Source organism: Gracilinanus agilis, chromosome 3 (assembly GCF_016433145.1).
Source record: "Gracilinanus agilis isolate LMUSP501 chromosome 3, AgileGrace, whole genome shotgun sequence".
Classification (NCBI taxonomy): Eukaryota; Metazoa; Chordata; class Mammalia; order Didelphimorphia; family Didelphidae; genus Gracilinanus; species Gracilinanus agilis.
Genome location: NC_058132.1, coordinates 630,625,762 through 630,638,133, shown reverse-complemented (window position 1 = coordinate 630,638,133; position 12,372 = coordinate 630,625,762). Strand labels below are relative to the sequence as shown.

The following is a 12,372-nucleotide window of genomic DNA, read 5'->3' as shown; positions in this document are numbered from 1 at the left end:
AGCCCAACTGCCTTATTTTACAGTTAGGGAAACTGAGGCCCACCAAAAAAAAGTGACACGCCCAAAGTAGCAAATAACACATCTGGTAATCCAACTCAGGTCCTCTGATTCCATTCCTGAAGCTCTTCCTGCTCTATCATGATGTCTCTCTGTTGTACTAGATCCAGTGTGTCTCTAAGGTCAGCAAATTATTTTCCTTAACAAATCTTTATCACTTGACCAAATTCACAAAACTGTGTGAGTTCCCCATGCTGGAAACGGGTCTGTTTTTTCTCCTATCTTGGAGTGCCTTCTTGTCTGCAGAAGCTGCGGGTCTGACAGGTTAGTGCTTCATTTGGCAGAGTCAGGTGGGCATGCGGATAGAAATTTGTATGTGTATCTTTCCATGATGGAGCTAAAGGTGAAATGGAATTTTTCTTAAAGGAGTCTGAGTTGCAATAGACCTCTATTGTGTGTCCCAGAAAATGAAAAAAAAATCATAATTCATCCATTCTCTATACGACAGCTTAACGGAAAGTCTCTAGAATGCTATTTCTTCTACTTTCATTACTGGTCAGTGGAGATGTTGAAATCTAAAAACGATCAATTTATAGATGATAGATGACTTTACAAATAAAAGTCTCCACTCGGGGTTTACATGATAAACATACCAGCTTTTCTTCTGACATCAGCTTGGTAGAGAACTTGACTGGTTTTTCTTTAACTGTCAAAAAACAACAACTGGTACCATCATACTTGGTTTTTCATTTTTTCTTTTTTTTAATTGAAATTTTAAAAGTGGAAACCAAATAGCAGGGACCAACATAATTCTGATATTCTTCTACCAACTTTTTTTAAATGCCTTTCACTTTTATTAAATTATTGTGCCGGGTGCTATAATGTTAACTATATTCAATTGCACAAGCATCTGATATTCAATAATTAACAATAACTAAGACAGTTTCATAGCTATGTAATTTCTCTGCAAACTGGCTCAAACATAGTATTTTAATCCATTGTTTTGTTTTGTTTTCATAAATCCTTCTTTTTTATTATCATTTCCAAGACAAGAGAACATATTCTGGGTTAAGTGACTTGCCCAGCATCACACAACTAGGAAGTGACTGAGGGTAGATTTGAACCTGGGACCTCCCATCTCTATGCCTAGTACTCTAACCAGTATAGTACTTGGATGCCCCAATCCAATGTTCTTCATCAATGAACAATGTTCAATGTTCTTCATCAATGGATAAGGGATTGTTAGCCACAAGCTTGACTGATGGCTCCTTGAAGGGAAGGATGCTATCATATTTATTTTTGTACTACTACAAGTGCCAAACAGCGCATTGCAAGCATTAGTCCTTTATTAAATGTTCATTGACTGAATTCCTCTGAGACCAGTTTCAATAAATGGTTCTGGAGGCCAGACTATCTCTGATACTGACAATTTGTACATGAATAGTTTCAGTGATTGAATATGTTTCCATGCTGAAGAGTTCAATGTGGCCTGAGGCAAAATGGTGATGATGGAGAAGTTTCTCTTGGGTACTTTCTCACATCCCTTTTTGTCATCCTTCACTCCTATTCTGCTCCTCCTCCTTCCATTGGCATCTCTCTTGGGTTTTATTTCCCTGGTAGTGTCTTGCTTTCAGTTAATACTCAAAACCCCTTCATGGGTTATATGAAAAAAAATTTGTCCTAATGGCATCCAAGAATCCTCAAATCTCTGAGGTAGAAGGGAACACAGCAGCTGAATCAACCAACCCAAATGTGAACAGAAATACTTGTGGGGTATATAAAAATGTGTGTAGCCACTGACCTGAAAGATCCTATAAAGCATATCCCCAAAGTCTTAGTGCTAAAAGCTTACAACTATACTAAGAATTTTGGGACACCCTGAATTTTACAGTTGTATTACAGAAATGCCAATATGCCCTGTATAAGCTTAATCCTCACTTTTCAAATTTTGGTTTGCTTTGATTTTTACCAAGATGGTTATGGATCACTATCTCTTCCATGTTCCTTTCTATTTCGGTTTGCCCTATGTGTCATCATCTATCTTATGGAAGAAGACGAGAATGATTGTTAGTTAGATCACGGCGCTCATCGAAGAGAAACCAATAATGAACTTGCACCCCAACCTCGTTTCCTCTTTTAACAAACAGGTCAACATGAGGGAATCTGTTTTTGTAAAGCTTTGAAAGCAACTGGCTTTTGTTTGACACACAGTACCCATTGGGGCTGAGGCTTTCGAGAGAGCATTATTCTCCTGCACAAGCTACCTGCTAGGAAAAGCTCTCAGATGCTCAATGCCAAACCTTCCTTTCAACATCCTCTCCAATATCAGTGAAAGGATTATGGTCTATTGTCCCTGGAAAGAGGACTTTTCCATAATGCTGAAGTGATTCTTAAAAACATCAAAAAAGGAAGTTCCCAAAGGTTTCATGAGAGAAATCTCAATAGTGTTCAGAAAAATCAACAATTCACCGACAAACTGAGTGTACCACTCTACATGAATCTCATTAAAGGAAATAAACAAGCATGCCTTATAGGTCCACTTGTTTAAAGTAAAAAAAGACAAGCAATTGGCTAATTGGCATGGAATCTTTCAGTGGTCAGAGTCATAATAGTCAGCACTTACTATGGTGGAAACAGGAATTAATATTTGATGCAACATGAAATAAGAGCTAGGAAAATTCTTAACTTTTTATGGTGGATGAGGGACCCTTTTGGCAGTCTGGAGAAGCCTATAGACTTCTTCTCAGAATTATATTTTTAAATGCATAGAATAAAATACATAGGATTACAAGGGAAACTGTTATATGGAAATATAGTTATTAACATTTAAAAAAACAATTCAATGACCCTAGGATAAGAACCAATGATTATAAAGTAAGATGGAATGTAAAGCACCTACTTTTATGTCAAGAGTGAACCCCAATCCCTTCAATTCAGACTTTCCTTAAAGAAGGAATCTTCAATTAGTGGACCCATAAATTAAGGATTTAGGTTCTTTTAAACATTACATTTAACCATAAAAGACTGTGCTATAAGTGAAGCTCTGAAGAAAAGAAACCCCTATTTCATATGGGGTTATGTTATACATAATAATAATAGTGGGTACCTCACATTTATAGAGCATTTCAAAGTTTACAAGGCACTGGATAAATATTATTTCATTTAGTCCTCACAATTCTAGGAGGTAGGTGCTATTATATTACCATTTTATAGATGAAGAAACTAAGGTAGAGAGAGGTTAAGTGACTGGCCCAAGGTCACACAGCTAGTAAGTATCTGAGTCTGGATTTGAACTTGGGACTTCTGGATTCCAAATCCTATGTTCTATCCATTGTGCTACTTAGTTTCTACCATCGACTAGGGGAGATAAGACTGTAACTAGGCACCTTAGGAATAGCTAATAGACGGTTCATATTTTACAGTATAATGCTGCTAAAAAGACCATATCATCATAGAGAGATTCCTGCTTCCAATGGAGTGGGGGATAGGGGAAGAGGAGTTAAGAATGGGACATAATGCAGTGTTTTCTAACCAGAGAAGTCAAAGAAGTATGGCAAATCACACATGGAGGAATCAATAACACCCAGAAAGCAATTCAGAATCTAGGCACCAGGAGACTGTATTTTCATTTCTGGTACTGGCTGGACCTTCTATGCTTCTGACAGTTCTCTGCCCTTTGCCTGGCACTGTAGATGGATCATTATTAATATTATATGCTCTCAGGAGGCTTTCCTAGGCTACAGAGTCAAGTTTGCATAAGGATGCTGAAGGGAGAAAACATTTGCCGTACCAATTCACAAACTGAAGGATATTGACTGATTATACTCCTTTGCTCCTCAGCCTTCCCAATCTGTGAAATATCGATGTTGTCCATATTGAAGACAGGAATCTCATTCCTGGTACAGTGGATAGAATGCTCAGCCTAAAGTCAGGAGAACTTGAGTTCAAATTTGATCTCAGATTCTTACTAGCTGTGTGACCCTGCACAAGTCCCTTAACTTCTGTTTGTTTCAGTTTCTTCATCTCTAAAATGGAGATAATAATAGCACCTGCCTCCCAGGGTTGTCAAGAAGATCAAATGAGATATTATCTATAAAGTACTTAGCATAGTGATTGTCTCATAGTCAATAAATATTTATTAAGTGCCTACTGTGTGCTAGGCAATGTACTAATTTGCTGCATTTAATAGATGCTATATAAATGCTAGCTATTATTGTTGTTGTTGTAACCAAAAAACATCATTATGGGTCTCCCGGAGTAATAATTATTTAATTTAAAAGTAAAATTACTAAAATTAAAAGTTTTAAATTGCTAAAAAATTAAATTACATTTTTTAAAAAAACCAAAACTTATAAGGTTACAATATATGGGTCTTCCAGTTGGTTGGGTCTTTCTGGTTGGTTTATTTGGTAATAGAGGTAATTATAATAATAACAAAAACATTTGTATAACTCTTTAAGAATCATAAAGCACTTTACAAATGTTAGTACATTTTATCCTCATACAGATGATACCAGACAGAGGTAACATGACTTACCCAGGGTCACATAGCTGTTAAATGTCTGAGGTCAGATTCTAAATTTCTGTAGATTCATTGCTCTCCATCCACTGTACCACCTCGCTGCCTCAGGTTCCTGCCAAATTTATTAACCTACCAAATGAATTAAGCTGCCTGATTTTCTACAGGAATTCACTGAGAGGTCCTATGGTGACTGACTATGTCTTTATATGTTATAATGGTAGCCTTTCCACAGTTTGATTCCATTTCTTAGAAGTAGTAGTTGACTGCTTAAAGTGGTAGATTGAGTCAGTAGATATGTAAGAAATTAAAGGTAGAACTAAGACTTTGAAGGGGGGCGGGGGTGGAGAAGATGTATTCTAAGTGCTTTTATGATGGGAATTGTTCACATAAGATTCAGCAATAGCTAATAAGGGAAGTCCATTGCCCAGGTGATAATTAATGATCTATCAGAGGTTCTGCTTCAATATACTGTCTTCTTCTGTCTAGCCAGAAGACTAAAAGTCGGGGAAGGATGAAAAGATGAATCTAATGGGAAGTATGCTAAAGAGGGCTGACTTAAAATGTAAAAAAAAAATTATTATTTGATATGAGCAACAAGGTGGACAAGCAGTCAATTTTAAGTTAGAATGTTCTTTGAAAGTAGTTTGAACAGTGATTCCCAAAGTGGATGCCACCGCCCCCTGGTGGGTGCTGGAGTGATCCAGGAGAGTGGTGATGGCCACAGGTGCATTTATCTTTCCTGTTAATTGCTATTAACATTTTAAAAAATTAATTTCCAGGGGGCTAAGTAATATTTTTTTCTGGAAAAGGGGGCAGTAGGCCAAAAAAGTTTGGGAACCACTGGTTTATAAGAAAATAAGATATTTTAATCAACATTCCTAAGCTTTCATTGTTGTATCCCGATCATAGGAAGGGGTAAAGGAAAACTATAATAAAATCCAAGATTAACACAGCCATGAAAAGTAAATAAATAACTCCAGGAACCCTTCAGGCATCATGACAGGCTCACACAATAAGACAAGATTATTTATATAGTCCAGAGCTGAGGTCACCAAAACTGGTGAGAAGATTAAGTTTTCCTATCTCCACATTCCTGGTTGCCAGTCAATCATGACAAATTGTACCATTTCTACTCATCTCTCCCTCCAAAGCACACACAAAGGAGTATATATGCAAGAACTCTTCAGGTTTAAAATCCTCAATTAACTGAATGGAAATCTTTATAGAAGGTTTCTCTGATAAAGTTCTCATTTCTAAGATATATAAGTAATAAATCAAAGTTTATAAGAATAAGAACTATTATCCAATTGATAAATGGCCAAAGGATATGAGCAGGAAGTTTTAAAGGCAGAAATTCAAGCAAAAAACAAAGACATGAAATTTTTCTCCAAATCATTGCTTTTTGAAAAAAGAAAATGAAAGAAACTCTGAGGTTCCCATTAACATTCAGCAGATTGGCAAAGATAACAAAATAGATAATGACAAATATCGGGTGTGGGGATTAATAGAAAACAGGCACAGTAATGCCATATTGTTGAATTTATCCAGTCAAGAAAAAAAGTCTATACACTATGAATACCCTTTGACCCAGCAATACTACTTCTAGGCCTGTATACCCAAAGCAATCAAAGAAATAGGAAAAAGCATCCATATTTACAAAAATATTTTTGGTGGCCTTTTTAATTATGATAAAAAAAAACTGGAAACCAAAGGAGCATCCATTAATTTGAGAATAACTGAATAAATTATGGAACTCAGATGTAAGATTATACTATTATGCTATGAAAATGACTAAAGGAATGGATTCAGAGGAACCTGGGAAGACTTGTATATACTGATGCAAACTGAAATGGGCAGAAGTAGGATAGCAATTGATATCAACATTGTCAAGCTAAAGAACCTTAAAAGACTTAAAAACTCTGATCAATGAAATAACCAACTAAAATTCCAAAGAATCAATGATAAAGTTTACTACCTACCTCTTGACAGAGAGTGATAGCTCAGGATATTAAGATAAGAAACACATTTTGGGGAATGAATGCTGGGAAATTTTGTTTCGTTTTGACTGGATATTTTAAAAATGTTCCTTTTCACTTTTTTTCCAGTTTGAATCCAAGAGAGAAAAATGTTTCAGTTGAAAATTTTGGGGAAAAAAAGCATTTCCTCCTCTTTAAAAGGGTTAGAGTCCTCTTTATAAAGCAATCAGGAGAGTCTATTTTGGGGTCCTGTTACCTCTTAATGTTTACTCCAGAACCACTGATTGATGACCCTGAGCCTACTTTGTCTTTCTCATATGGTTATGGACTGACTCAATGGGGCAGAGAGGCTCATGTTCTCACAGATATTGGAAATAGCCATTCTTTTCTTGCTCTGAAGATAAATTGTCCAACCTTCCTGTTAGTAGGAATAGTCTAAGTCAGTGTTACTCATATCCCTTGGTGAATTCCACTATCTTACAGTCCCTGGCTAGCATCAAAATTCCCAAGTCTCAGTATTACCTTAATCACTCCTGAACACAAGTTTCTGTGACAAAGCTTTGGTCCCAAACATCTGTCATTCTACATTAGTTATGTCAAACTCAAATAGAAATGGGGTCCACTCACCTATACATTTGGATCCCTGCTGCTGAATATTAATTTAGAAAACCACATATTAATATTATCTGTGTTGTATCATATTTTCATTTATTTTATCAAATATTTCCCAGTTGCATTTTAATCTGGTTCAAGCCACACTCAGGAGTTCTGTGCCCTATGTGTGACTCTGCTCTAAGACATAGTAGAGCAAGTAGTCAAATCTGCTAAAAAAGTAAATAAACACATACCACTGTAGCTATATTTAGGGCACTCAAAGTTGCTATGGAAAGATATTGAACTATCATTCTTCATTTTCCCTTCATGAATTATCTTCCTCCAGGAGCATGTAAGTTTCTTGAAAGTAGAAACTGTCTTCTTTTTGTTTTTTGTTTTATATCCAGTTCTTAACGTAATTCCTGACACAAAATAAGCATTTCATAAATGAGTTCAGTTACTGTTACTTCTTTTCTTTTTCTTCCTTCCTCTCTTCTTTCTTAGTTTCATTTTTCCTTTTTTCTTTTCTTTCTCTCTTTCCTTCCTTCCCTCCTATCTCTCTATTCTCTAAAATGTTTCCACAAAGACACTGGATGATAATCAGTTTCTCCTAAAGCATTTAGTTGCCTTTTGTTTCAAATAGTTCACAGAATAAGAAGATACAGGGAACAAAGTGTGATAGATGATAATAAGTGGTTTAGTCTGGCCACAGTCTCAATAATCATAGCAGTTGATTTTCCTTCAAAAAGATCATGAGGATCAGGATTATTTAAAAAGGGGATGTACCTCTTGAGATCCTAAAATGCTTTCTCACATGTCTCCCCAGTGGAAGTACTTGGGAGTTTTAAGAAGATTTAGTATACCCCAAGAACCTTAAATTGTCCCAACTGATCTAGAGATTTTCCATCTTTGCATACACATGATAATCATAGAGGCATTCTGGCATGGTTTGTGCCAACTGCATGTATGTTGTACATTTAATGGAGCACATAAGAATGTCACCAATGCATATGGATATTCTTCATCCAACATGTCAAGGGGCGGAATCTATAAACTAATGAAACTGGAAAGGTACCTTACAGATTCCAAATGGCATCCCACTATATTATTGTCCAAGTTAGATCCTAAATGGATTTTTTTTTGTTATTTTGGCAGATTTATTGTATGGTCCCTTATTCATAATCCTGAGTGATCCAAAAAAGTTTAAGACCAGTGATGGGGAAAGTTCAAGCACAGATGTAGTGCTAACTGGTAAAGAAACACATGTCTTTAAGTTGTCCCTGACCACACAAACTTTCAGGATGATCACATACTATGTTTTAAAAGTTCTGTTTGTGTGACACAAAATGAAATTTGTTCCCTTTCACAAACAACTTGCCATCCTTCAAGCACAGTGTGTGTATATATATATATATATGTATATATACAGATATATATTATAATATATGATGTTGCTTTGTTTAAATTCTTTGTATTTGTATCCCATTATCTAGGTATAGGACCTGGCACATAGTAACTGTTAAGTAAATGATTATAGATTGGTTGATTTATATCATTTGCATCTCAAAAAATAACATGGTAGCAGAGGTATTATTATCTGCATTTTGAAAATGAAGGAATTTAAGTGAAGAGAAACAAGTGACTTTCCCGTGCTTTCATAGCTACTAAGTGTCAGGGGCAGGATTTGAACCAGGTCTTCCTCACTGAAAGTTTATTACTCTATCCACAATGCCACATACCTTTCTTATGGGAATATACATCTCCTCTAGTGATTTGTGGCCAAGAATGCCTCAGGACCTACGTTTCTATATCTATTGATCAGAATCAAGATGAGCGGGAATTGAAATTCATAGTACCAACTTTTATCCCTCCAACGAAATGGAGTACCTCTAGATCTTACCATCTCGCTGTTTCCATGCCTTCTAGATCTCTGAGTTCTGTCTTAGGATGTACTAATAAGCCCTGAGATGGGCCACTACAAAGAGGACAGCTATAAATATTTTGGAACATGTAAGTTCTTTTTCTTTCACTCCACTAATCTTTTTTATTGAATAACAGACCCAGAAATGGTATTGCTAGGTCTAAGAGTATACACAGTTTTAAACTCTTTGAGCGTAATTCCAAATCATTCTCCAAAATGGTTGGATTAGTTCACAACTCCACCAACAGTGTATCAGTGTCCTCATTTTTCCGCCTCTCCTGTTGGTATTCCCAATGCTTAGTACAATGCTTGATTTTACACAGTAAAATTGCTCGCTATTCATTCATTCATAGATGCATTCATATAAAGTTAATTATACAATCATGTTCCATGTAGAGTGTTTCATCATAATGTACTGGTAAAAGGCAATTAGTAATTAAGGAGTATCTGGTTACTGTGTGATTCAAAATCTTGACACACTCAACATACTCTTTTGAGCAGAAAATTATCTTCAAGTCCCTCCAGTTGATCATGAGTCATATAGGACCAATAATCACAATTCCAGGTAGGTAGAGTAGATACTATAGTGGAAGAATTAAATGTTTTTATAGCTACCTTCTTGTGTCTTTACTAGTTCTACTTGCTGAGTGGCTAGATCTAAGCAGAGAAAGTAGCTATCATTTTTGAATGTGTAAAGGTCCCACAGTCTTTGATTGCCAGAGTCACACAATCTCTGATTATAGAAATGTTTGATCGAGTACAGAAGGACATTTTCAAGGAACTGGTGGCCATGGATTTTAAAACATAAGGTCACCATTACCCTAATCCCTTGGCATTTGCTTTATTTAAGACCTCAGCCAGCTCCCATTGTAGCCTGAGGTCCAAGAACTGCCTAACATGCAATACAGGAAATGCAAATATAGATAATACTCAGAAAGTTTCCCAATCAATACCAAGACATTCCTCACCCTGAGGTACACTGATCTGTCTTGAAAGTCTCACTTGACTGGCCTTCTATCAAACCCAATAGAATAACCAATCTAAACACCATCCCAGAGACCCAAGGTCCCTCTGCTGGTATCCTTAGCCTCAAAGAAAGAGAGAGGCAGGTATCCTCCATGAGAATACTGATCTCCTTTGCTTCCTGCTCCTGTAATTCAACAGGAATTTCCTTTTTGGAAGACATGTATAGTTCTGCTAGGCACCCTCTCCTTCTAAACAAATCCTAATTATTTTAAGTATGCTGCTATCAATCCCCTGGTGTACTAATGCCAGCTAGACTAGACAGTCAGGGAACTTGAACTCTACTGGCAAGAATGAAGAGTCAAGCAGCCCAGTCCCCAGTGAGAAGAAGAGAAATAGGCTATGGCTATTAAAAACGTTTTTAAATTTTTATGGATCAGTGTTATTTCTCGATAATTTTGAGCCACAGTTCTGTCTGTGCTAATGGCCTGATTCCAGTACAGTTTATTTGTAGATTTCTTGAGGATAGTATTAGGTCTACATTGTTAGTTTCTGAGGTTTGGACTTAAAGTAAGGAAATCTTGAGTTCAAATATAACCTTGGACACTTACTAGCAGTATGACGTTGGGCAAGTCACCTAACCACTTTCATCCTCAACTTCCTCATCTGTAAAATAGGAATAATAATAGCACCTACAAAGAGGATCAAATGACATACCATATAAAACATTTTTTAAAACTCTAATGCACTATATAAATGTTAGCTATTAGCAAGAGCAAAAGCCTATGACAAGTGTTTCTATTCCAAGAAAGGAAAGGAAGGAACGGAATAAGCATTTGTGTAGTATTAGCTGCTCCAGGGCAGCCAGGTGGCACAGTGGATGGAGGACTAGAGTAAGGAAGACTCATCTTCCTGGATTCAAATCTGGCCTCAAACAGTTAATAGCTATGCAACCCTGGGCAAGTCAGTTAACCCTGTTTGTCCCTATTTCTTCATTTATAAAATGAACTGGAAGAGGAAATGGCAAAACACTGCAAATGGCAGTAAGACATAACTGAACAATAATAGCACCTACTATGTGCCAGGTATTCTGCTAAGTGCTTTTAAAATATTAATTATCTTAATTGATTCTCCTGACAACCATGGGAAGGTGGGTGCCCTTAGTATTCACATTTTACAACTGATGAAACTGAGATACACAGAGGTTAAGTGACTTTCCCAGAGTCACAAAGACAGTAAATATCTGAGTTTACATGTGAACTCAGGTCTTCCTGAGCCCAGACCCAAAGCTCTATTCACTGTGCCACCTCACTGCCCCTAGGTAGTTAAAGAATACCCTGGAATACATTAGATAAACAAAATTCTTTTTATATTTTATTTTTTTCAAAAATTGTTTTGTTTTGATGTAACAGATACTTCCCTATCCAACAAGTAGAACCCGTGTTCCAGGCACATTCTTTAGAAGTAGCTCAGTCAAATAATCTGATAGCATGATGATAGCTGATGGGACATGTCACCTCTGGGAGAAGAATGAGGGCTTTCCCTTTCATAGGGTCTTACCAACATAGACCTGCTCGTTCTGAACCTGTACATTGTGACCTTTTATGGTTGTCGTTTGCCTTGCCATTTTAGTCCCTGGATAAGTGTGTGTACACAGATAATCCTTGGTATGGTCACTTGATGTGCTGAAGGTCTGGGACCAGCAGGAAGAAATGGTTGTCTTTGTCTTTTTCCAAGTCTCCCTGTCTCAGATCTCACTCAGTGGGCCCAGAAGCTATAAGAAGTCCTTCATATGACCATCCCTGTGGAAGGCAACCCAGACTGTCCACTCCATTCCAAACCTTTGGCTCATTCCCTCCTCCTTGTAATCAGGTGACTATTCCACCATCATTCCCCCTCACTAGGAGGATATGGCTACTCACACCACTTGGATGATCAAGGAATCACCAGCTACAGTCCTTTCTTTACAAGGGAGGACCAATAGGCTTTAGCACCCCTTCTGCCACTGTACCTGCTGGCCACCTGGGAACTATCATCCCCCTACCACTACCCCACCAGACTTTCAGATGTTAGTATCTGTCTTATCAGTGCTCCCTAAGAAACACTGGGTTTTACCACTGACCCTGAAGCTGTGCCCCTTGGGCCACCAGGACTTTCCATCCACCCTCAGACTGAATCCTCACATGTCAGGTCACCCCCAATTAGATCATGAAATTCTTGAGATGAGGCACAGGTCTGTTTTTCTGTTTGTATCCCCATTCCTTAGCAAAGAGCTTGGCACAATTAACATGCTCTCTCTCTCTCTCTCTCTCTCTCTCTCTCTCTCTCTCTCTCTCTCTCTCTCTCTCTCTCCCCTTTTTCTTTCTTTCTTCCGTCTTTCCTTCATATCTTCCTCTTTC

General features: G+C 37.3%; 1 protein-coding gene across 1 annotated transcript in view; it reads left to right on the top strand.

Moving 5' to 3' along the window:
• SLC9A9 (solute carrier family 9 member A9) overlaps positions 1 to 12,372 on the top strand; it is a 729,976-nt gene that overhangs the window by 312,723 nt on the left and 404,881 nt on the right. The window contains exon 8 of the mRNA XM_044669458.1: positions 216 to 321. Coding sequence (XP_044525393.1) covers positions 216 to 321 — 106 coding nt within the window. The remainder of the gene's footprint in view (positions 1 to 215; positions 322 to 12,372) is intronic.